At 37.5% G+C, this 26,683-nt stretch overlaps 1 protein-coding gene across 1 annotated transcript; it reads left to right on the plus strand.

The window, feature by feature from the left end:
• The first annotated feature begins 10,114 nt into the window (after positions 1-10,114).
• Positions 10,115-26,080, plus strand: LOC149156789 (protein TRAUCO-like). The gene is made up of 3 exons (XM_089445244.1): positions 10,115-10,222; positions 10,307-11,123; positions 25,491-26,080. The coding sequence occupies exons 1-3, from the start codon at positions 10,115-10,117 to the stop codon at positions 25,778-25,780; spliced, it is 1,215 nt and encodes a 404-aa protein (XP_089301370.1). The 3' UTR covers positions 25,781-26,080.
• Positions 26,081-26,683: the final 603 nt, after the last annotated feature.

The raw sequence follows: 26,683 nt of genomic DNA on the forward strand, positions 1-26,683 counted from the left end.
GTTGGAAATTTTGCATCGAGATCTTCAATCTAACCCTAGTTCCACTTCAATCCAGTGACTTTGATTTTTGAGCTTTTCCAAAGCCACTTCTGAATCCTGAGCATTTTTGGAGCCAACTGGATCATTCCTCCCCACTGAGGAGCTTTTTGTCCTCCAAAAACATGACGATAATCTGCATCTGTTGTGTTACATTGTCTGCACAACAAGTGTCCTGATAGGCCACATTTCCTTCTCCTTCACCCTTGTTCTTTGGAGCCATAAGTGATGAACCGACACCTACATCTTCTGCGAGTATGTAGTACAATATTTGCAAACTACATGTTCAATTACATGATCAATCATGACCCAAGGATCCCCATACTTGCCAAGAGTTTATAAGACACAACCTTTGGTCAAGTTTACATCATAATAAAAACCAATGCCTCAACTATCAACAAAAAGGCCAAAAACATCATTGTTGCTTTAATAAGCGATGGAAGACACTTCATCACTTTTACAATTATGTTGCAACACATGATTTACAAAATGTGGCCATGACAAGCTACCATATCTATTAAAACCATTTCTCACTCATCAAAGTGAATGGATCATCTCCCTGTGCCAGATTCGCTTGTTAAAAATCTTCACCAACTGGTTCTTGCATGGGTGCTTTGTCCTTGAGACACTGCTCTGGATGGAGCCTCCAACGCGTGGCTCTTTGATGTCCACCTTTGTTGTAATGATTGCGAAAAGTCTTTTTCCTCCAAACCTGCTTAGCCTTCTTCCTTCCTCAATGTGGGGAAGGTCTTTCATGTCTTGTCCCCTTTCTTGCTGCCATTCTCTTCTATTACTCGCAAACCACGTGGTTATGCTAGCCACAAAATCTACATGATTTTCTACGCCATGCTTTATATACTATTGTATGCCATATATTATGAATAGTAAGAAGGTTGAAAACATGATTGTATGCCATATATTATGAATAGTAAGAAGGTTGAAAACATGATTGTATGCCATATATTATGAATAGTAAGTGGTGATAGAATCAATATAGCTTTTCTCTTTGTACATTAAATAAATTTCTTACCTAATCAAGAAGGAAAAATAAGGTCGCATTATTTTGAAGCACATAGTCCTTTTTTTAAGAATGTGTTTACTCATATCTATAGTGGGAGTAGTTTTCACCGGCAAAGAGAAATAGCCTGAGTGGTTTGGGAAGATAATACACACCCACATTTTCAATGAGTTGTGGAAAGTATAGGAGAAGGAGATAATGCATCTGAAAATCACACTTCAGATAAGGAGCTTGCCATTTTGGAAAACAAGAACAGCAAGGCCTACGCCTTGATTACAACATCAGTAAATGAAGAGGTGAGTCGCCATATTTCTCCATTTTAAAATTGCTTTGAATATTTAAAGAAGTTAAAGGAATTGTATGACTCGCACTCTGAACTTGAAGTTTTTCAATTGATGCTTAATTTGTTCAGCCTTGAATTGAAAAATGATGACCCTCTTTCCATAGCATCGGAAGTGAGATCCATTATGCATGATATAAAATCCACTGGTGTTGAGATAGGTATTTCTCTCATAGCTTATGTCAAGGCATTATATCCCACCTATTCACATTATCTTGAGTCATTACAAGCAAGTTGAAACGTTAAGGAGATTACCTTTAACTCCCTTGAAAAGAAGTTTGTTGAGAGAGAGAAGGACTTTGGGAAGAAGACCGCTCCTCAGTATTCTGAAGAAGTTGTGTGTCTTGCACATAAATAAAAGAATCATGCACAGGATTCTCCTAGAGGAAGAGGTGGCCAAAGAGGAAGAGGGAGGAGTAATTTTAGAGGTAGGGGGAAAACAGTTCCATGGAGAAAAGTTTGATCTTAATTGCATACAATGCAATTGATATGGACATGATGCTTCCACTTGTAAGTTTCCTTAGGACCGAATTGAGCAAGAAATAAATGAAGGGAAAGGTAAAACAACTGATAAAGGGAAAGGTAAAGCACTTGAGTCCACTCATTATGTTGTGGCTCACTGCAATATTGGAGTAAATGAAGACTTATTCAATGCTTCACTTTATTCATGGAAACATGACTGGCTACTTGATTCAGGAGCAACTTGCCAAATGAATTTGAGGAGAGATTTCTTTGAAGAATTCATTGATAATTGTTATGGAGCAGTATAATTTGCAAACAGACCCAAACTCAAGCCATCAGGGCTTGGCACCATCAGGCTCAAACTTCCTAGTCTTCCAAAATTTCTTCTACATGATGTTCTGTACCTCTTGGAGCTGAGGAGAAACTTGTTGTCTTTAGTCCACATCCACCAGCAAGGACACTCCATTCATATATTTGATGGCAAGATCGAGGTATGAAAAGAATCAGATCACTCACTTGTCATGATGGGGATAGAAGAATAAATATTTCTGATGGTGCAAGGAGCCTCTTCTCGTGCACAAAACTTCTTATACAATTCTCACTGTGATGAAGGTATATTTCCATCAAGTCTTTTATGGCATGCTATATTTGGACACTTGAACTATGAAAACCTTCGTTTGTTAAAGAATAATGGAGTTATTGGTTTTCCTACAATTCCTATGAAACTTAATCAATGTGATGCTTGTATTCTAGGAAAGCACAACAAACAATCTTTTCATGATTCTCATTCCAAATCACATAGAAAACTTGAACCCATTCATTCTAATTTATGTGGCCCAATGATTGTTCCTTCTGAAAATGGTAATAAATATATGATGACATTTATTGATGACTACACCAGAATGTGTTGGGTTTATTTATTGAAGAACAAATCTGAAGGTTTTTAAACATTCAAGAACTTTCATGCATGGGTTGAAAATGATGCACAATCTCATATTGGCTCTATTTGCACTGGTAATGGAAAAGAATACACTTCAAATGAATTTGAAAACCATCTTCGCCAGCATGGGATCAAACATCAAACAACTGTGCCTTATAATCCCCAACAAAACTGAGTAGCTGAAAGAATGAACAAGAAAATCTTAAATATGGTACGTTCCATGATGTTTTTAAAGAATGTTAAATTGATGTTTTGGGCTGATGTAGTTCTATGTGTTGTGTATATAAAGAATAGGTGTCCATCTAATGTTATAAAAAACAAGAGTCCCTATGAAATGTGGTATGGCCACTTTCTTTCATTGAGGCATCTCAAGGTTTTTGGTTCCACATGTTATGCATTGATACCTAAGGAACAGAGAAACAAACTCGGTGCAAGGAGTCGCAAGTGTATCTTCTTGGGGTACTCAAATACCTCCAAATCATACCATCTCTATGATGAAGTTAATAAGAAGTTTATAAGATATATATATATATATATATATATATATATATATATATATATATATATCTTGAATCTTCCAAGACTGACAATGTTGTTGAGCGACAACTTGATCACTTGGATAGATTTATACATGCAAAGTCTTTTCAAGAATTTGATAATGAGATTCCACATCTTGAAGGGGGGATTCCTATATTGGATCAATTTGTGGAATTTTCTTCTAAAGCACTTTCTCCCCCACATGAAGCTCCAACCACTGATGACACTTTGAGTGATGTGATTGACAGAATTGGGAGACTAAATCTTGATTCAGTCCCATCTCAGTCAACTGAGTAGCCTGGGCCATCTCAAGAAGGCCCTCCAAAATGGCTAACAAAGAAACTTGAAAGTGTTCATTCTCATGAGGTTGGAAATACATGAACAAGAAGCTCAACTAGACATAATGGAGGTGATGTAGATGATTCTGATTCACCTGTTGATATGGATGTTTCTTATGATTGTGAACTGAAATTGTCTACATATTTTGAACCAACTTCCTTCAAAGAAGTCACTTCTCATGATGAATGGAAAAAAGCGATGTAGAAAGAATATGATGCCTTGATAAAAAAAGGCACCTAGAAGCTGGTTGATCCTCCATTCAGAACCTAATCAATATGTTTCAAGTGGGTCTTCAAGAACAAAAAGAAAGCAGATGGCTCACTTGACAAGCACAAAGCTAGGCTTGTGGCAAAAAATTTTGCACAGAAGGAGGGGGTCAACTATGAGGAGACTTTTGCTCCCACATCAAAATGGGCTACCATCTGAACACTATTTGCCTTGGCAACACATAACGGTTGGAAAGTCCATCAAATGGATGTAAAAACTACTTTCTTGAATGGAGATCTGAAAGATAATGTTTATATGTCCCAACTAGAAGGATTTGAGGGAGGGAGAAAGGCCAGGGGTCTAAGGTATGGGCTTAATATTTGTGAAGGGCTATGAACATAAAATATGCAATCTTGTAAAATACTTGTATGGCATCAAGCAAGCTCCGCGAGCCTAGTATGAGAAGTTGATGAAAAGAGATCTTGGGGTATTGCCAAAATCTCCTTTCATGTATAAATTTCGATCCTGGACCTGTGGGTTATGGCCACCAAGTCCCGTCAGAAGAATTTCAAAACTTTAAACCTTTTCATTTTTTATAACCGTAGGTCTACATTAAAACCGAGCCCTCCATATATAAAAAAAAATACATGGGAAACTATATAAAATTTCGACGCTCCGATCTGACTGATCCTTCACTATAATCACTTCGCAAATCGGAAGTCAGCAAAGGCGCTTTCATTTTTCCGTGTTCATCGCAATTCCGATGCGATGTAAGTCTTCCATGCTCCGATCCGATTCAATCGAAATCGATTCACTCCAAACAAACAAATATATAACAATTCACATCTGATCCTTTATCAATGTAATGCGACTGGAATGGTTCTCCATTCCGATCGATTCCAATCTGCTTCAAAAATCGTCCTTTGCGCTACACGTTGTCTTCAACAAACAATCATATATCACAGATACATGATAATTAGATCCTCATCGGTCCTGAAGTGATCGATGTCAATCAACAAATTCCCAACACAAGATTTCAATCGTAATTTTAAACTGCAAAAACCCATAACACGACATACAGAAAATTGATAATATATATATTTTTGATTATATACAAACACACAATATAACCAAGGCATTGCAGCCTTAGTCGCTAAATCCACACCGATTACATTGTATTCTCTCTCGAGCCCCCCTATCTCACGCATACAAACGTGCTTATAAAGCATTTACAAAGGCGTGAATCTGTTACGATCCACAAAAATCTCTCCCGAAATCACTCAACAAAGTCCATTAATGATATGAATTTTAACGAAAATATGCTTTTTGTGGCCATGTCAACTTCGCTCCTCTTCGGATTCTTCTTTGATTACGGAGGGGTTAGATGCTCCTGCATCAGACTCCCGAGGTACAAAATTTTTTTATGACCTCCTGGTCATATACTTATCCTTATCCTTAGCAATTCTACCCACTGTATTTCTTCAGTGGAACTGCCTTCATGATCTTTTGTGAGTTTCAACCAACCTCTGCAGTAACAGTCTCCTCTGTTACACGATACCTCACCAAGCCCTCCTCACTCGATCTTTTGGCATCCTTCTGGTTCTCTTCTCTGGAACCAATTGAGCACACCTTGCTCTAGGTTGCTGCAAATCTTCTCACCTTCCACTGCCGCCATCTATACGACAGTAAGACCATAAACTTTCCAGCTTTAACACAACTATACCTCTTTCCCTTTCTGCTTGCATTCCTCTTCCTTCTCGCAGGAAATCCTTTCCCTGCTCTGATACCACTTTGATGAAAAGAGATCTTGGGGTATTGCCAAAATCTCCTTTCATGTATAAATTTCGATCCTGGACCTGTGGGTTATGGCCACCAAGTCCTGTCGGAAGCATTTTAAAACTTTAAACCTTCTCATTTTTTATAACTGTGGGTCTACATTAAAACCGAGCCCTCCATATATTAAAAAAATACATGGGAAACTATATAAAATTTCGACGCTCCGATCTGACCGATCCTTCACTATAATCACTTCGCAAATCGGAAGTCAGCAAAGGCGCTTTCAGTTTTCTGTGTTCATCACAATTCCGATGCGATGTAAGTCTTCCATGCTCTGATCCGATTCAATCGCAATCGATTCACTCCAAACAAACAAATATATAAAAATTCACATCCGATCCTTTATCAATGTAATGCGACTGGAATGGTTCTCCATTCCAATTGATTCCAATTGCTTCAAAATCAATCTTCCTTTGCGCTGCACGCTGCACGCTGTCTTCAACAAACAATCATATATCACAGATACACGATAATTAAATCCTCATTGGTCCTAAAGTGATCGATGTCAATCAACAAATTCCCAACACAGGATTTCAATCGTAATTTTAAACTGCAAAAACCCATAACATGACATACAGAAAATTGATAATATATATATTTTTGATTATATACAAACACACAATATAACCAAGGCATTGCAGCCTTAGTCGCTAAATCCACACCGATTACATTGTATTCTCTCTCCAGCCCCCCCCATTTCACACATATAAACGTGCTTATAAAGCATTTACAAATGCGTGAATCTGTTACGATCCACAAAAATCTCTCCCGAAATCACTCAACAAACTCCATTAATAATATGAATTTTAACGAAAATATGGTTTTTGTGGCCACGTCAAATTCGATCCTCTTCGGATTCTTCTTTGATTACGGAGGGGTTAGATGCTCCTGCATCAGAAGTTAACTGAGTATATTCTGAAACTCAATTTCAAACATTATGATCTTGATGATGCAAATTTGTTTGTCAAGAAAGTTGGAAAAACATTGGTATATCTTGTGGTGTATGTAGATGATATTTTGATGGCATGGAACAATGATAGCTACATTGCATCCATGTGCAATGTCAATCAATCTTCATAAGACAATCTTCCTCAAGAGAAGACTCAACCTATTCTTGATGGCTTCTAGCACGTTCGCTGACTAAAACATCATGGGAAATCGGGGCAAGATAACCCAAACTCTATGTGTCAACAGTGGTTCACAAAGCAAATCAAATTCTAGGGGCCACCTTTGCATCATAGGGCCAAAATTCTCCCATATCTAGTCCCGATTAAGGATATTCAATAACTCTTCCTCCGAACGTAATACCACATAGAACCCTTCCCGAGTTAGAATATAGAAAACTGGTGAATAACCTAAAACAAGAACCCAATAATTCTCCATCCATCTCCTGAAAGATGCCAAACTGAATACTTTTGCTACAAACCTCCAATCAAACCATGCTATAAGAGAGTTAGGACCTCAACTACCCCAACATTATTCCCTACCACCATCGTTGAAGCTCTACGTGACTTTAGAACCTTCCACCACCCTCTCCTTTTCCCTCATATAAAAACCAGTAAATGTGATATGTTGTGCTTCGGGATCGACACGAATCACAAAGGATCAAACGTCTTAGAATTTCCATGAACTAGGTCTTCTATGGTACATAAAAATCCATTGGCGCACAAACTATCCACCTCATTATGCTTCATCCATTTCCATTTTGAAGAACCCCCCCCAAACAATCATCTATTAGAAATTTGCGAGACTTGTTGCTCCACTCCCTTACACCAATTCCATTTTGAAGAGGCCTATCCCCCTCGCCAACCAAACAATCATCTATTAGAAATTTGCGAGACTCGTTGCTCCACTCCCTTACACATAATGCTCTAGTCGTGTTGCCTTTACACACAATGCCTAAGTAAAATACTTTAATTAAAATAATTCTAAATAAAAGAAATCACTTATTTTTGTATACTTTATATAATTAAGATACCAAGTCCCAAGAGGGATCAAATTTATTAACAAAGAGATTTGGTTCCTCTTGGAGCTTTGTAGATTGGAAGTTAGATGGATCTAGGTTGGGTTTAATTCTGCCTTTTAAATATGATATATTCCACGTGATTACCATGCATAAATACCATCAATACCATTGGTTCTCATAAACCCAAAGCTCAAAAACCACTAGTAACTGGACCGAATCAAGTTTACCTTAACTACCCAACATAAATTAACAAAAATGATAATATCTAGGCTAGTTTCATTCAGCCTTTAAATATGATATATTCCAAGTGATTACCATGGATCAATACCATGGGCTCTCATAAACCCAAATCACTAGTAACTCACCAAATCAAGTTTACGTTAACTACCCAACATAAATTAATAAAAACGATAAGGTAGAATTTTTATTTTAACATTATTTTATTTTATTTTGACCGAGGTAAATGTTTTCAGGACATTACATTACACCAACCTAGGTCCATCTTCACTCCCAATGTACCAAACACTGAGAGGGATCAAATGTCTTGAGATGCAAACATTTTTTAGAGTGAAAAAATATTTGATCTATCTCGACAATAAACTTGATCCCTTTGGGCGCTTGGTAGATTTGTAGTTAAGATGGATCTAGGCTCTTTTAATTTCCCCCTTTAAATGGGCTATATTCCACATGAATACCATAGGTACTTAATACCATGAGCTTTTTTATTTTTATTTTTATTTTTATAGAGTTTTTTTTATTTGACAAAGTAAAATGTTTACATTACATTATATTAATTTTTTAGTTTAATTTAATTTTTATTTTTATGCAATTTGACTTAAACAAAATGTTATACAAGACATTAGCTGACAATATCTCTACCATATTGGATTGGAGAGCACTCTTGGCTCAATAAATGATTTTAATTTTAAACTAACAAAATTAAAATATTTATAGTCATTTCACAACAACTTGTTAAATTTATTATTATTATTGTTGTGTTTTTTTTAACAAAATGGTAAATCCCAATATAACATATTTCTGATGGTATCCACCAAGATTGATTGACACATAATGTTATAAAAAGGAAAACCACACCATTTTGAGTTACCTAGAGTAAGGAGACAAATTTTTGCTCCTACAAAAATAACTGCAACTTTTGGCCATAGTCTATGCAGAGTGTTTTTTTGCCATGAAAATCATGGATATTCTGGGAAGATTTTGATAAAATATGGGAGGGATTTTTGTAAATCTAGGTTACAGGGGTTAAACTTCAAGGTTTTGGGTTCTCTGGAGGTTTTTGATGGTGCTGAATCTATTTCCACCATCAAAAACATGATTAACACTGCTACTACAAGATTTGTTGAAATTGTTTTACCCAGATTCCAAACATTTTTAACCATCTAGGCAATTCCTCGACCTCTATAGACACTTCCTAAGTTTTAGGTCATTTAGAGTAGCAGTTGTCTATAACGCGACTTTTTGAAAGCTTTTTTGGCGGGTTTTTTCGGTTGGAATCGCATGTTTGATAGCTAGTTTCCAAGGGGTTTTCCAGGGTGCTGAATCCAAATATGTAGTTAAAAAACCATTTTAACTGCAACAAATCAAGATTTAACCTCAATTTCTTCCGCCGGATTCCGTCACCAGAATCTCCAGAAAGTCGCATTATAAACAACTCCTTTAAAGTATGCTCTTACCTAAATAAAAACAATTTTTTCATATCCTCCATCATCTTTTACACAATTTTCAAAAATAATTATTTTACTTTTAAACTAATAAAATTAAAATATTTATATTTTAACACATCTTGAATTTACATTTATCACTTACACCGTTTTCAAAAAAACAACCTAATTTATATAAATATCAATTAATTAATTTTTTAATTTATATAATTATCAATTAATTAATTTTTTAATTTACAAAACTAAAACTAAAAATCAAAATATTTATATTTTCCAACGACTTGTTAGATTCTAATCATCACTTACACCTTTTTCAAGTTACAATTGATTTGGTCATGGTAAACAAATTATCTTTGAACACTTACTAAATTACCTCTACCCATAAATTTACCTCTAAATTTGGAAGGTAGCCAATTAGTTCATCTCTATAAGTGAACGCAATGAAAATAATTTAGTTGCGTAAACTTGTACTACAACGACAATGTGCCGGAAATTCCCTTTACATGCCTTTTTAAATTTCTGCCAGCCTTGGTCAAGTGGGTCTGCAATGCCATTTTCGGAATGAGAAAACTAATATGACAATAGAAACCTGTGCCGGAAATGCCCTTCACATATTCGTCAAGTCGGCCAGCCTTGGCCAAGTGGGTCCGCGATGCACATAGATATAAGGCAGGGAAAGGGAACGGCAATAGAAATATAAACTCTGTTGGATTGCTACGTGATTGCATACTATACTCTAGCTCACGGCTCAATGGATCCTCATCGTCCATCCTATCACAACTATGGCGGAAGTCCATGGAATGTAATTGAGATCTCGGACGACGACGAGAAAGAGGAGTATGATAAGGGGTTGGATGATTATGCAGAACAGCTTGGGAAACGTCCCCTTGAGGGGTTGGATGATTCTGCAGAACAGCAGAAACGTCCCCTTGATCACGGGTCATCTTGCCAAGTCCGTGTTGGTGGAGACAAGATCGGTGTTGGTGTTGGAGGAGAGGAAGAATGGGAAGACCATGGCCCAAGTGAACAGGAAGGCATGAAAGGAGAAGAGGATCAGAGCGACGAAAGTGGGTATAAGGATAAGGATAACGCCTCAGAGGATACTGTGGCCACCAAGTTTAGAACATCACAGAAGAGGAAATTACTGGCTCCAATGGTGGGGGCAGATACTGTTATTAAAAAGCCCAAAAGGAGAAACACTAATGCCCGGACCAGATCAAGATCAGCATCAACATCCAGGAAGTCGGGTAAGAAGAACAGGGTTAATGTCAATCCCCCAGCAAAAGATACTACTCTCATAACTCCCGCCCCCAGGCTGCTTGATGATGAGGATGAGGATGACAACCCAAACATGAGGATTTGTCTGTCAAAGATCCACAAGGCAGAAAAGATTGAGCTGAGTAAAGATAGACTGATTGCAGGGAGTTCTAAAGGATACAGAACGGTGAGGGCTACTAGGGGTGTGGTGGAGGGGGCATGGTATTTTGAGATCAATGTTGTTTACCTCGGTCAAACTGGGCATACCAGATTGGGATGGTCTACAGAGAAAGGAGATGTTGACACTCCTGTGGGTTATGATGGGAATAGCTATGCCTACAGAGATGTTGATGGCACTAAAGTTCATAAGGCTATCAGAGAGCCCTATGGGGATGGACCTTACGTGGAGGGTGACGTTATTGGGTTTTATATTAATTTGCCCAATGGCAGCGAGTTTGATCATCACAGCAATGCAGTAGACGAAGCACCACAGGTGGTGCCTGGTATGTTCCAGTTCCCATATCTTTGACTTATTTTCCTCTAGTCATGTTTTCTTGAATGCTTTAAATTTGTGACTTCAGTCCATGCTAAAATTTGGAATGCACTTTATTTCAGTCCATGCAGTTCATGCACTAAATATCTTTCTGTTTCGCAGTTCATGCACTAAATATATAGACGGTCATTTTTTCGAATTGCGCACACTTCTATTCTTTTTACCGCTGTTATACATATATTTGCTTTACTTTTGTCGTAGAATTCATGGCGAAAATATAGAATGCGCTTTGTTTCAGTGTATGCACTAGCACTCGTATTTAACTGCTGTTAATTCCATCGCCCTTTCTATAAACTCTGCCGCTTAATATTAAAAAATGTTAAGACCTGCGTAATATGGAAATAAATAAAAACAATTTTAGTGTTATCTGCATTTATTGAGCGTAATTTTGTTTATATAGGTTAAAATAATTTAAACTAAATGAATTGTTTATTTAAATTTTTTTTCCTAATTGAATGAGACTATTTTCTTTCTCCCTTATTAAAATCATGATACCCCGTGTCTTTTGTCATTCCCTGCTGCCTCGTTCCACACTGCCATCTTCCAGTGTCCTTCAAACAAAGGTGTTTTGCACGCTTCATGCTCATGTGTTTCTATGAGGCAAATTATGTCTCTATCTTCCGCGATAGGCCCTAACCGAGGTCAAGAGTACATTCATTTTTCTCATAGTCCTTCACCCCTTTAATAATTATGTTTACTATCCTATTTTGTCTTTCCTTGCCTTCACTATCTTGCATATTGTCAACCTAAATATTTGTTTCTCCTTCCTTATTACCAGAATTGCTAATAACTTGAGCCCAAGTTTTGGAAACTTTGGTGGAATCTCCGTTTGTTTCTTCTCGTGTTCTCTTTATGGTTGTTTATTTGGACAATCATTTCCCCTTTATCCTAGGATGATTTCACATTCACCACCTTTGTACTTTCCACTACATATTTCTTTATGTTTTGCATATTTCCCCTTTATCCTAGGATGTTTTCACATTCACCACCTTTGTACTTTCCACTACATATTTCTTTATGTTTTGCATATCCGCCTTCATGCCTTGCCATTCTGTCTTTCCTATCAGGAGAGCTTCTTGTAGCAATGCCACTTGTTCTTTTAAAACTTTATTGCTTTTTGCTAAAGCCTTGTTCTCAACTATTATTATATGAATTTTATGATCTCTTTTTTGCCCTCTAGTTTCTAAAACCTCCAACATTGGTTTTGCAATTAACAATCTTTCACATAAAAATCAAATGCCTAGGTGAGAGGTGTGGATGTGGGACTATATAAGGCAGAACCATCAATGACTTTTCCTCTGGACTTCTTGTTGCCACGTGCTTGTAGAGGAGACTTGTTTGAGTGCTTCTTGTGAAGGGCTCAAGTACTCTTCTTTTTAGACTGTTTCTTCCTTGTTTGCTCCCATTTTAAAGCCCAGGTGAGAGGTGTGGATGTGGGACTATATAAGGCAGAATCATCAATGACTTTTCCTCTGGACTTCTTGTTGCCACGTTCTTGTAGAGGAGACTTGTTTGAGTGCTTCTTGTGAAGGGCTCGAGTACTTTTTTTTAGACCGTTTCTTCCTTGTTTGCTCCCATTTTAAACGAGCTATTCTTCATTTTAAAATGCTCCGATATTGTTTGGCATTGACCCAAACTCACTTCCCAACTTTAACGAATAAGACAATTTTCACTTGTCCTGTGTTCACATATTCTCAAATTTCTTATTCTTTGTCATGTTTGAATGCATTTATGGTCAAACCTGTTTTGAGAAATATGTAGGTCTATAAAATCAAAATGCCACTGCTACCTGCTTGCTTTTGCTGCAAGGTCGTTGCTCCTTGCTTTTGCTGCATAAAAGCTTCATGCTATTACACTGCTCACTCTGCTGCATAAAAGCTTCATGCTATTACACTGCTCACTGCTCGCTGCTGACCACACTGCTATGCTCACACTGCTCACAGCTAAATATTAGAGCCAAAAAACAAAACACAACAAAACCCCCGTTACTTTACCCATCTTAGAGCCACCGTTTCCTCTCGGGGTTTGATGCCAATGATCAAATCAAAATTCACTGTTTGCTAAATATTCATGGCGATGCGGATGCTGGTAAATTGCTCCGGTTGTTGGACGCCGCTGCAGCTGCTGACGGTGGCGAAGAAGATACGGTGATCTGTGTGTGAAGAGATTCTCGCATTGCAGAATAGGCGTGGATAGGATAAAAATTAGTCAAAATACCTCTGCTTCAGATTCTTCAACACGACACTGTGCTGAGAGGCTTCGGGAGACTTTGAACTGACTCGCAAGATGATGCTAAAACCTATTTCCAGAAACCGTGACAGTGTACAGTAATGCATCCTCTGGCTTGCAGGATCCCTGGGTTGCCTGATCCGCCTCCTCATTTCGCTTTCTATAAAGATGACTAAAGATTCCGAATCTGAAAGCTTGGGAGCAATGCACTGCTTTGTTACACTGCAATGTGCCAGACAGCCAGCTATATAAAAGCTTGGAATCACGACATACTGTCGGTTCTTCCATACCTTTCTCCTATGCGATGAACGTTAGTATAGCGGCTGCTTTGGTTTCAGCGAAATTATTTGTGCAATGACCAAGCCTGAACTGGAAGGTGATCCTCTTGTGTGTTGGCAGGATAAAGACACCACCCACACCTCCCCTTCCAGGGTTTCCTTCTGAGGTGTCATAACAGTATCCATATGTTGGTTGATGATCAGTTCTGGAATCCAATTCTGACATTTCACCTTGGGTGACCCTTTCAAGCCCGTGATGGACTGTTTTGGCCTCAAGAAATCCTGTGCTGGCTGTCTAATTATACCCTCGAATATGGCTTCATTTTGGCACAAGCATGCTTGCTATGTATACAAAAAAGGAAATTGGACGTGCTATTCATCTTTCTGTTTCTTAAACCATATCTTTAATATATTTTCCAGGCTCTCCCCTTTCCAATCACATATGCCCACTTTCATGCACTTGACATACTACCGCAGCTCATTGGAGAAATGGCAGTGCACATCTAATTATAGCCTCGAATATGGCTTCATTTTGGCACAGGCATGGTTGCTATGTATACAAAAAAAGGAAATGGGACGTGCTACTGATCTTTCTGTTTCTTAAGCCATAACTCCCCTTTCCAATCACATATGCTCACTTTCATGCACTTGACATACTACCGCAGCTCATTGGAGACATGGCAGTGCACAAAGATGTGTGAGACAAATTTTGAGTTTTCATTGCAGGGGAAACATTTTCCGGAACCCTCTCATGCCCTTCTTTGCAGATTATCACATGACAATATTTTATTCTCCAAGGCAAGCCACATTTAGGTGTAAGCCACATATAGGAGTAAGTTTTACGCTGGACTTTGGGTCTTTCGTAGCATCTTCCATGCCCATTTTTACATCTAGACCTCGTGTTTTAGAAATGATTCTTTGTAACTTAAATGGATAGTTGACTGACCTGTCTGAGGGTGGGCGACCCATTTTAGAATTCTTATTCATCTTGTAAGATAATTGAAGCCTTGAAAAGTTGTTCTTTGTGAAAGTTCCATTCCTGTAGTAGTCGTCCACCAAGCTATAATTCTTCCCACTTTGCTTATCGCACAGACCATCTAAGTGTTCTGAGTGGGAGACATCACAAGTAGTTTCAGATCTGTTAGGTGTTGATTAGTAAGCAAACTAACTGAGCTTTCAAAGCCTGGTTCCATGCCTCCCAATGCATTGCCATCCACTATAACACGTATTCTGTCGCCCACCTGCCCATAGAAGATCAGGATAAAATTGGCAAGTGCCCGGAAAGCCAAAAATTCCTAAAAATGGAGAAAATATTGGCCAAGATAGCAAAACATTGACAAAATCAAGACACCACCAAAATACCAGTGAAAATCGGCAAACATTGGCAAAATTAAGATAGTGATTTCATAATCTTTTATGTTAAAATTGAAATATTTACAGCACTGTTTTCAACTGTATCAAATGATCCCACTAAAGTTTTCCACATCATGTAACCCGTTTTCTTCTGGCAGGATATCCTATTGATCAACTTAAGAGGATGAATATACTTCCCAAATAGTGTATGTTCTGAGAGGCGTTGATCAGTGATGATTCTCCAAACCTTTTTGCAGCTAGAGTCCACGAGATGAAAACGAAAGTTTTTCAAACCCTACTCACCCACAGACTTGGGATTGAAGATTTTTTCCCACTAAACTACTAGAATTCCTAGAGATTCGGTGTTGCTAGACCAAAGGCACCTGAATGTGAGTTCTGCGGTCATCATTTTTTGGTTGAGGGGTTATGGCATCCACTACATGGGGTTAGCCTCAAAAACACTTTTCAGTAATACCAGTCAACCTCCCAAGGACAACCACGCGTGACTTCATAAAGAGATCCTTCTCTATATTCTCTGTCAATCACTTCCAATCTGCTATTCTGGAATCATTAGTCTCAATGTGGAAGCCCAAACACTGAAAAAATAATTTAAAAGTAGCAGTGGCAAAAGAGAGAAAATTTTCAATCATCTGTCTTTGGGTTTGAGAGACCATATGAAATTAGATTGTAGAATTTTGTTGGAAACACTGAGAGGGGGTGAATCAATATTTCTTTCAATTGTTTATTATGCCAGTTAAGATTTTTATCACAAGTTAAACCAGAACACAAGAAATGGAACAATTTTTTATTATTCTTGATGAATATAGTGAGGATTCCAATCCTCTAAAACAAATCACAAGCTCCAACTTGTACAACAAAATCTCCAACTCCTTCAATGCTCCAACCTTGAACAAATCCAAGCGCCAACATGGTCAAAATGAAGACTCCATTCCTCTTAACAAATCCAAGCACGAACTTGGTCAAAATGAGGACTCCAATCCTCCTAGGCTCCAACCTTTTCCAAATAGACTTCAAAAACTTCTGCAAGTTGTCTCCAAAATAAGTTTCAAATATACATCAAAAGAGGCCTACAAGACCTGCGCCAAGGATTCTTCAAATCATGTGCCTTCTGGTTTTGGACATGGTCATCTGACTATGTGGGAGGAGACTCCCAATAGATCACGAGAAAAGAAATTAAAAATTTCTTGTGGCAAGAGCGAGAGGAATGTGAAATTTTATCTATTGAGGGGAGGTATGACCACATCTTTTGGACACCCTTCATTGTCCATAATCTGAATCTGATCTTAGAGGAGATCGCAAAAAAAAGTTCCATGGATAAAGGAAATCACAGGGGAAGCAAGGGAGATTGTTAAATTCATCACCAACCACCACCAACCTTAAGCAGTATTTCGAGAGTACTCCAAATTGGAGTTGTTAAAAGTTGATGAGACAAGATATGCCTCAAACTTCTTGATGTTGCGCTGCCTTGTTGAGGTTAAGCATGCATTAGTTTCTACAGTGGTGAGTCAACTTTTGGTTGAGTGGAGACAAGCAGATTCAGAGTGGGGATATATGGTGCATAGATTGTGCCTTGATGAGGATTGGTCGAGAAAGATAGATTTCTTGCTAAAGTTCACAACCCCTGCATTTGAGCTTCTTCGGAATGCTGACACTCACCATCCTTTCTTAGGAGAGGTATATGGTGACATGGATTCCATGGTTGAGAAAACTATGGAAATCATTTCATAAGAGTCTCCACAACTTTTGTTTGTTGATGATCATTTTCCTGATTTAGTCAAGAAAATCATTGTTGATAGGTGGAACAATTTCAACACTCCATTGCACACTTTAGCACATGCCTTGAACCCAAAATTTTGTGATGAGGAGCTTATTGCTCAAATCAATGGAAAAAGGAAGGTGCCCCATAACGATAGAGAGGTGGCTAATGGGGTGAAAAAAATCATTATGAGAATATTTCCTTCTCATCTATGCAAGGAGGTAAAGGAAGAATTTGCCAGCAAGGAGGTAAAGGAAGAATTTGCCAGTTTTGCTGTAGGATTAGATGATTATGCAGATATATCAGTTTTGGAGGAGAGAAGCACCATGAATCCAATTAGGTGGTGGATTTTTCATGGAGCAAATGATTTACATTTACAAAACCTTGCCATTCGTGTTCTTTCACAAGTGGCAAGCTCTTCATCAGTGGAAAGGAATTGGAGCACCTATGGTTTTATTCATTCTTTGAAGCGCAATAGGTTGGGCTCACAAAAGGTAGAGGATCTTGTTTATGTGCACTCCATCCTTTGCCTTACATCTCGTAGGGGTCCAGAATAAAACAGTGTTCCTTCTAAAGAATGGGATGTGAATGCAGAGAGTCTTGATTTGGATCTCTTTCTTGCTGCCCTAAATATTGAGATCCAGCCTGGAAGTGGAATTGGCCCATCATCTTCTTCAGCACCACCATCCACTGTTGAGCATGCTTCTGCTTTTATTTTTGACAAGGATTATGATGATAAGGATTAGTCTTTTGTCTTATAGTTCTTGCAGCCTCATAGTCTTTATTGTACTTGTAGCCTCATATATATAATAAAGGCTGATTTTGAGATTTGGATATATATATTAAAGGTTGATTTTGGATATTCTGATATTTCTATTTTTATTATGTGATCATTCAGGAGTAAATGTGATGTAAATTTAATCATAATGTTTAAACTTTAAATGTAATAAATTATATTGTATCATGTATGCTTTATGATCGCACATAACATTTCTTAAATGTCATAAGTTCTAATATATATATATATATATATATATATATATATATATATATATATATATATATATATATATATCGTGTTTCTCCGTTTCCAAAATTTGCGGGGGTCAAGTTTCATACCCATGCCCATTTCCGAAACTCGTACCCATTTCCCCGTTTCGTGCAACTTAGGTTTTAAATGAAAAAACAATATAATATCAAAACATTACATAAGCACAAAAAATTAAAAATCTTCAAAATTTTAGTTTTTTTTCCCAAGAAGATGTTACAACAGGGAAAATAACAAGGTTTTAGTTTGTGTTGATCTTTTTACTGGCTGCATTTTATTGAATTTGTTTCTCAGCCTTGCCTATGTTACAAGCTTGATTATAACATTTTCTTATACTCTTGTAGTCGTTAACCTCACCTCTTTAAAATGTGTGCAGGAAGCGAGATATCATTCTTTATAAATGGGATATGTCAAGGTGTTGCTTTCAAGGATATAAATGTTGGCAGATATTACCCTGCAGCTTCCTTTTACACCCTTCCAAATCAACCTAACTGTACAGTGCAGTTTAATTTTGGACCAGAATTTGATTGCTTTCCTGAGGACTTTGGCAATCGACCCCTGCCTAAGGCCATGTCTGAAGCTTCTTATTGTGGCATTGATAGACAAGCAGTCCACCATGGAGAACTTCTAGTTGAAAGTGGTCAATCTTCAGAAAAGAAAGCCTGACTTTTTTGGTATATTGTTTTATTTTAGAACTTAGTATATGTTTTCTGTTGGTGTTGCTTACCTTTGCATAAAATCATGATCTATGTGGTGCAGTGGTGGCAATTATTTTATAACATTCTAGATTTCGTAATAATTAGTATGAAAAAGAATTCTGTTATGTTGAATGAAACCTTGCAAATGTCTATCAGTTGAAAGTGGACAATCATGCAATTGATGTCGTTGCAATGGGTTGCATGGTGAACGTTACCAAGTAATTCATGTTGGAATTTTCAACAGGATATTGAAAAAGTGAAAATGCAGATTAGTCATCCGACCTATGTTTGGAAATGCGTTTGCTGCATTTGTCTAACTATAACTATTTAATCAAAGTGAACGAAGGGAAGGATTTATTTTTAGGTCAGAAATATGGATTAATTGTAAGAAAGTTTATCTATTTTGGGGCAAAGGACATTTTGAACGTGGCTTTTGTCAATTTCACTGTTCCATGGACTGAATTGATGATTACAATTATAGTTTTTCCTGCACATCATGTTCCTAATGTGCTTGACCATGATTTTTTCTCTCATCCTGACAAAGTCTAGTGTCTAGAATCTAAAACTGCTGTGCAGATCTTGAATATGTTTTGTTTCATTAATTGCGCTTTACATGCAGACTGTATCAGATAGCAGATGATTAGGGTCTCAACCAGGATTTGGAGCTCATTCTTATCTATGCTTGTAAGACAACAAAAGTACTCTCTTACAGTTGATGCTGTGCAGAGTGTTGTTGCATTATTATTCATATTTAGGACTTCCACTAGTGGATGTTTTGTATCAGAATCCCTGATTAGACTCTGCTCCTTGCAAGTTGAGAGCATTTCTATTTTTAGACCACGATGCCATAGTGGATAACTTATAAGATAACTTGCTTAAATACGGATTGATGCATGAGAACTGATCTGATTATAAAATTATTCTTTTCTACAGGTTTATTATTTGTTGAACATTGTGTTTAGCATTTGAAGTGTCTAGGCTGTAGACTCTATTTTGGAAACATTAAAAATAAGTTTTATGTCATATTGGAAGGTGTCAATTTTCATAACTCAAAGTCGTTCATGTATAAAACTTTCTGGAATGGGCTAGATCTTTGTTTCTTTCAATCTTTCTAGAAATTGAAATTGTTATACTAATCCAATTACTACCATCTGCCCACCAAAATCCAGTGTGCTACAATCTAGCGTGATTTGTAACTGTTTCTTCGCAGACAAGGGTCAATGGCTTTTGCATGGCACACTTCCATGAACAGTACTATTTCTTAAATGTATGATAGAAGTGTGTAGAGATACATGGTTAGCATGGAAAAAGGAAATTTGAATCTGGTCCAATTCTAGAGAACAGCCCTCATTCTTTCTCATGAATTCTTCCCTTGGTCGTTCAAGGAACAGGGAGAGTTGTTTCTTTTACATGTGCCACAGCAGATAGTTTTTTATCATGTTCTTCAATGAGATTTGTTGTTTCTATTATGTTCTTCAATCAGATTTGTTGTGCTTTAGACTAAGAGAACCAGAATGATTCTGATATGAAATTTTATTAACTAAAGGCTTGGAGCTTTCTTGTTAACAAATTTCTTATTTTGGGGCAATGGAGACTTTAGAAATCTCCACAGTTGAGTTTATGATATATTGATAGATATGCTGTGATAAGTAGCAACTAATGTTGCATGGGAACCCATATCTACCCCTTAGAGATGCATCCCTTAAATCTACCATCCCTGAGGACTTGGGCACTGTGAGCGGAAGTGCTTGTTTGGAAGGGCATGTCCCTAAGTTTGTGTGTGGCTTCACGATGTCCCCTAGATGCTACTGCAGAAAACAGAGAGGTATGGAGATGACCCTCGATGTTTTTGAGTACATTTGGATGCCCTCTATCCAAATTGACGTCCATGTGGTATCACTTCTGCAAGAAAAATATGCATGCATTGATTCAAACTTTTAGACCATGAAACCATTATCTACACAGCACGTGCCAAAATACTATGTGGTATGTTTTTATGATGGTAGATGATTGCAACAACAGTGTTGACCAATGTTATTAGATAAAGAATCGGCAAAACCAGATGATTGGACTGGGTTCGCCAGATGATTGGACTGGGTTTGGGAGGTTTCTGGTCAGAACTGGCAATCCAAACTGGTTTGCACTGGTTCTGTCTTCAACCAATTAGAACCAACCAGTTTAAGACAAAACTAACCAATTTGATTGGTTGTGCACCAATGCATCTGCATCTCTTGAAAAACCAAAAAAACGCAAAATATGAAAAGCCTACGACTACCTTAAACGCTAAAACCTGTCAATTGCCTATTAAATGAAATGATGCCCTGCTCTATTGATGGACCTATCCTGGATTATTGGATTATTTGCAGCGATTTCCACCACAATAGGAATTGGGATTGATTTTGTCCCTTCAAGGTCATGGATTTACGATCCCGACTCTAAACATGCAAAGGATGTACGGGATTAGAATTATTTTGTCGTATGCTTAGATTGGAGAATTATAGTATGCTTGTTTTTGGACTATAAACGTCTTTTACAGCATCTATGTCTATCTACTTTGGTTTAGATGTGGATTTGGATTTCACTTGGTGCAATTTTGTTGATTGATTGATTTTTTTTTTTTTTTAATGGTTTGGTTTGGATTTGCATCAATTTTTTTTTCCTAAGGAAATCAATACGCAGTTAAGTTTCTGTTTTGGGTTGTGCTGATTTAGTCGCTGGTTTGACATGAGAATATTGTTTTTGATTCCTATGTTTAGTAGGATCTTTTACTCTATATCTACATTTTTTTACGTCGGCAAAGGCAGTTTAATTTCACCAATGACAATGTCTATTGAAATTATTATTTAAAAATTGTTACTTTTATGTATCAACATTGCATAATTTGTCTCCTATGGTTTGATTTTGCATGGTTTTTATTTCTTCCCTAGCAAAACCTTAGGGGATTTGCTTTTGGTTTTGGGGGTTGATTGGTTTGGTCCTCAGAAACCGAATTCGTACTCCCTGCCTTGTGTCTCGAATCCCACGAATCGGACATGATTCTCTAGGACACGTGTCTGATTCTTGTGTCCAGTGTGCCCTAGCACGTGGGATTCGATGGGCACATGGGTCGGATTCCAAGGGCATGTGAGTCCCGACTTAGGGACACGTGTCCCTCTGAAAAGTGTGTCGCGTGGCCTTTAAAGCCCGATTTGGGCAGAATTCTCACTCATTCTTGAGTCTCTCTCTTGCTGTGGGTGTGTGGGAGCGATTAGCAAAGGGTTTGGTAGCATTTTGGAAGTGATTTAAGCAACAAGTTCATTTTGCTTCTATTTTTATTGCAATTTTGCTACAGTAGTTTGCATGCCCTTTATTTTACAAGTTTATGTATTTTTTTTAATATTTTTTTACGAAACATATGGCTCAATCAAGGGCAGCAAGGAAGGGGCAGAATGTTCCCATTGGTGATGCCCCTTCTGTTCCAATTTCATCAGGGTCTGCAAGTGTTCCCTCTATTGGAAGTGAGGTTGCAACAACAATTTCAAATGTTGAGGGCAAAATGGATTTAGAAAGACGACAGGCTCAAGAAAAAAAATATTCCTTGTGGAAGTATGTCACAAGAGATCAAGTGCCAAGCAACAAGTTGAAAGGAGGAGGCTATGTTGCTTTAAAATGCAACAATCATTTCAAGAGCACTTATTACTGTGTGAAAGCTCATTTGTTGGCCTTACCAGGTTGTGGAATTGGAGCATGTACACAAGTGTCTTTAGCTAAGAGGAAAGAAATGGAGAAAGAGGCCAATGTTGGTGTGGCAAGGGTGGTTGCATCATTTAGAAAAACAAGAATGATGACCCCCTTCCATTCTTGCGGAAAAACAACAACAAATTTCCATTTGAGAGTTTTTGTGGGGGTGTGGGTCAAGCAGCAAAAAGAAAGGCAATGGAACTTGGTCCAATGGACAAGTTTTTTTAGAAAGAGATACAAGGAGAGCTTGATCTTGTTAGCTCTGCTACAAACTTCAACATGTGAAGGTCAAATTCCAGTCTGTCTGCGTTGTTTGTGCTTAAAAAAGGACCCGCATCAGCCTGTTTCCTTCTTCCCCTTCATTTTCCTTATATTCTCTTGACTACCGCTGTCCCTGTTTTCATCCAAAATCCTTTATAAACCCATATAACCCGCGCTCACACTTCTATACGCCTCCATAAGCCTTCACCGTAACCCGTCGTCGTCGGTTGATCACAACCGTTGATCGCTCCATGCGAATCCAACAAAGTCCTGGTTAGCCCTTTTTCCTTAGTCCCTTTTTCCTTAGGACAACCACGCGTGACTTCATAAAGAGATCTTTCTCTATATTCTCTGTCAATCACTTCCAATCTGCTATTCTGGAATCATTAGTCTCAATGTGGAAGCCCAAATACTGAAAGAATAATTTAAAAGCAGCAGTGGCAAAAGAGAGAAATTTTTCAATCATCTGTCTTTGGGTTTGAGAGACCATATGAAATGAGATTGTAGAATTTTGTTGGAAATACTGAGAGGGGGTGAATCAATATTTCTTTCAATTGTTTTATTATGCCAGTTAAGATTTTTATCACAAGTTAAACCAGAACACAAGAAACGGAACAATTTTTTATTATTATTGATGAATATAGATTCCAATCCTCTAAAACAAATCACAAGCTCCAACTTGTACAACAAAATCTCCAACTCCTTCAATGCTCCAACCTTGAACAAATCCAAGCGCCAACATGGTCAAAATGAAGACTCCATTCCTCTCAACAAATCTAAGCACCAACTTGGTCAAAATGAGGACTCCAATCCTCCTAGGCTCCAACCTTTTTCAAATAGACTTCAAAAACTTCTGCAAGGTGTCTCCAAAATAAGTTTCAAATATACATCAAAAGAGGCCTACAAGACCTGCTCCAAGGATGCTTCAAATCATGTGCCTTCTGGTTTTGGACATGGTCGTCCGACTATGTGGGAGGAGACTCCCAATAGACCACGAGAAAAGAAATTAAAAATTTCTTGTGGCAAGAGCGATAGGAATGTGAAATTTTATCTATTGAGGGTAGGTATGACCACATCTTTTGGATATCCTACATTGTCCATAATCTGAATCTGATCTTAGAGGAGATCGAAAAAAAAGCTCCATGGATAAAGGAAATCACAAGGGAAGCAAGGGAGACTATTAAATTCATCACCAACCACCACCAATCTCAGGCAATATTTCGAGAGTACTCCAAATTGGAGTTGTTAAAAGTTGATGAGACAAGATATGCCTCAAACTTCCTGATGTTGTGCCGCCTTGTTGAGGTTAAGCATGCATTATTTTCTATGGTGGTGAGTCAACTTTGGGTTGAGTGGAGACAAGCAGATTCAAAGTGGGGATATATGGTGCATAGATTGTGCCTTGATGATGATTGGTCGAGAAAGATAGATTTCTTGCTAAAGTTCACAACCCCTGCATTTTAGCTTCTTCGGAATGTTGACACTCACCAACCTTTCTTAGGAGAGGTATATGGTGGCATGGATTCCATGGTTGAGAAAACTATGGAAATCATTTCACAAGAGTCTCCACAAGTTTTGTTTGTTGATGATCATTTTGCTGATTTAGTCAAGAAAATCATTGTTGATAGGTGGAACAATTTCAACACTCCATTGCACACTTTAGCACATGCCTTGAACCCAAAATTTTGTGATGAGGAGCTTATTGCTCAAAGCAATGGGAAAAGGAAGGTGGCCCGTAACGATAGAGAGGTGGCTAATGGGGTGAAAAAAACCCTTATGAGAATATTTCCATCTCATCTATACAAGGAGGTAAAGGAAGAATTTGCCAATTTTGCTGCAGGATTAGATGATTATGCAGATATATCAGTTTTCGAGGAGAGAAGCACCATGAGTCCAATTAGGTAATGGATTTGTCATGGAGCAAATGATTTACATTTGCAAAACCTTGCCATTCGTGTTATTTCACAAGTGGCAAGCTCTTCATCAGCGGAAAGGAATTGGAGCACCTATGGTTTTATTCATTCTTTGAAGCGCAATAGGTTGGGCTCACAAAAAGTAGAGGATCGTGTTTATGTGCACTCCAACCTTCGCCTTGCATCTCGTAGGGGTCCAGAATAAAACAGTGTTCCTACTAAAGAATGGGGTGTGAATGCAGAAAGTCTTGATTTGGATTTCTCTCTTGCTGCCCTAAATATTGAGGTCTAGCCTGGAAGTGGAATTGGCCCATCATCTTCTTCAGCACCACCATCCGCTGTTAAGCATGCTTCTGCTTTTATTTTTGACAAGGATTATGATGATAAGGATTAGTCTTTGTTTTATAGTTCTTGCAGCCTCATAGTCTTTATTGTACTTGTAGCCTCATATATATAATAAAGGCTGATTTTGAGATTTGGATATATATTAAAAGTTGATTTTGGATATTCTGATATTTTTATTTTTATTATGTGATCATTCAGGAGTAAATGTGATGTAAATTTAATCATAATGTTTAAACTTTAAATGTAATAAATTATAATGCATCATGTATGCTTTATGATCGCACATAACATTTCTTAAATGTCATAAATTCTAATATATATATATATATATATATGTATATATATCGTGCTTCCCCGTTTCCAAAATTTGGGGGGTCAAGTTTTGTACCTGTGCCCATTTCGGAAATTCGCACCCGTTTTCCCATTTTGTGCAACTTAGGTTTTAAATGAATAAACAATATAATATCAAAACATTACATAAGCGCAAAAAATTAAAAATCTTCAATATTTTAAATATTTTTTTGCCAAGAAGATGTTACAATAGGGAAAATAACAAGGTTTTAGTTTGTGTTGATCTTTTTACTGGCTGCATTTTATTGAATTTGTTTCTCAGCCTTGCCTATGTTACAAGCTTGATTATAACATTTTCTTTAACTCTTGTAATTGTTAATCTCACCTCTTTAAAATGTGTGCAGGAAGTGATATATCATTCTTTATAAATGGGATATGTCAAGGTGTTGCTTTCAAGGATATAAATGGTGGCAGATATTACCCTGCAGCTTCCTTTTACACCCTTCCAAATCAACCTAACTGTACAGTGCAGTTTAATTTTGGACCAGAATTTGATTGCTTTCCTGAGGACTTTGGCAATCGACCCCTGCCTAAGGCCATGTCTGAGGCTTCTTATTGTGGAATTGATAGACAAGCAGTCCACCATGGAGAACTTCTAGTTGAAAGTGGTCAATCTTCAGAAAAGAAAGACTGACTTTTTTGGTATATTGTTTTATTTTAGAACTTAGTATATGTTTTCTGTTGGTGTTGCTTACCTTTGCATAAAATCATGATCTATGTGGTGCAGTGGTGGCAATTATTTTATAACATTCTAGATTTCGCAATAATTAGTATGAAAAAGAATTCTTTTATGTTGAATGAAACCTTGCAAGTGTCTCTCAGGTGAATGTGGACAATCATGCAACTGATGTCCTTGCAATGGTGAACGTTACCAAGTAATTCATGTTGGAATTTTCAACAGGATATTGAAAAAAGTAAAAATGCAGATTAGACATCCGACCCATGTTTGGAAATGTGTTTGGTGCATTTGTCTAACTATAACTATTTAATCAAAGTGAATGAAGGGAAGGAGTTTAATCAAAGTGAATGAAGGGAAGGATTTATTTTTAGGTCAGAAATACGGATAAATTGTAAGAAAGTTTATTTATTTTGGGGCAAAGGACATTTTGAACGTGGCTTTTGTCAATTTCACTGTTCCATGCACTGAATTGATGATTACAATTATAGTTTTTCCTGCACATCATGTTCCTAATGTACTTGACCATGATTTTTTCTCTCATCCTGACAAAGTCTAGTGTCTAGAATCTAAAACTGCTGTGCAGATCTTGAATCTGTTTTGTTTCATTAATTGCGCTTTACATGCAGACTGTATCAGATAGCAGATGATTAGGGTCTCAACCCAGGATTTGGAGCTCATTCTTACCTATGCTTGTAAGACAACAAAAGTAACCTCTTACAGTTGATGCTGTGCAGAGTGTTGTTGCATTATTATTCATATTTAGGACTTCCACTAGTGGATGTTTTGTATCAGAATCCCTGATTAGACTCTGCTCCTTGCAAGTTGAGAGCATTTCTATTTTTAGACCACGATGCCATA

This window comes from Pinus tabuliformis, chromosome 9 (assembly GCF_031772625.1).
Source record: "Pinus tabuliformis cultivar Carrire ecotype Pingquan chromosome 9, CPIR1, whole genome shotgun sequence".
Taxonomy (NCBI): domain Eukaryota; kingdom Viridiplantae; phylum Streptophyta; class Pinopsida; order Pinales; family Pinaceae; genus Pinus; species Pinus tabuliformis.

What these genes read in the sequence shown, in the direction of transcription:
- LOC149156789 (XM_089445244.1), top strand. Translation starts at nt 10,115, where the DNA reads ATGGATCCTCATCGTCCATCCTATCACAACTATGGCGGAAGTCCATGG. An exon ending in ATGATAAGGGGTTGGATGAT is followed by an intron (nt 10,223 to 10,306) that starts TATGCAGAACAG and finishes GATCACGGGTCA; the next exon opens with TCTTGCCAAGTCCGTGTTGG. An exon ending in AGCACCACAGGTGGTGCCTG is followed by an intron (nt 11,124 to 25,490) that starts GTATGTTCCAGT and finishes AAATGTGTGCAG; the next exon opens with GAAGTGATATATCATTCTTT.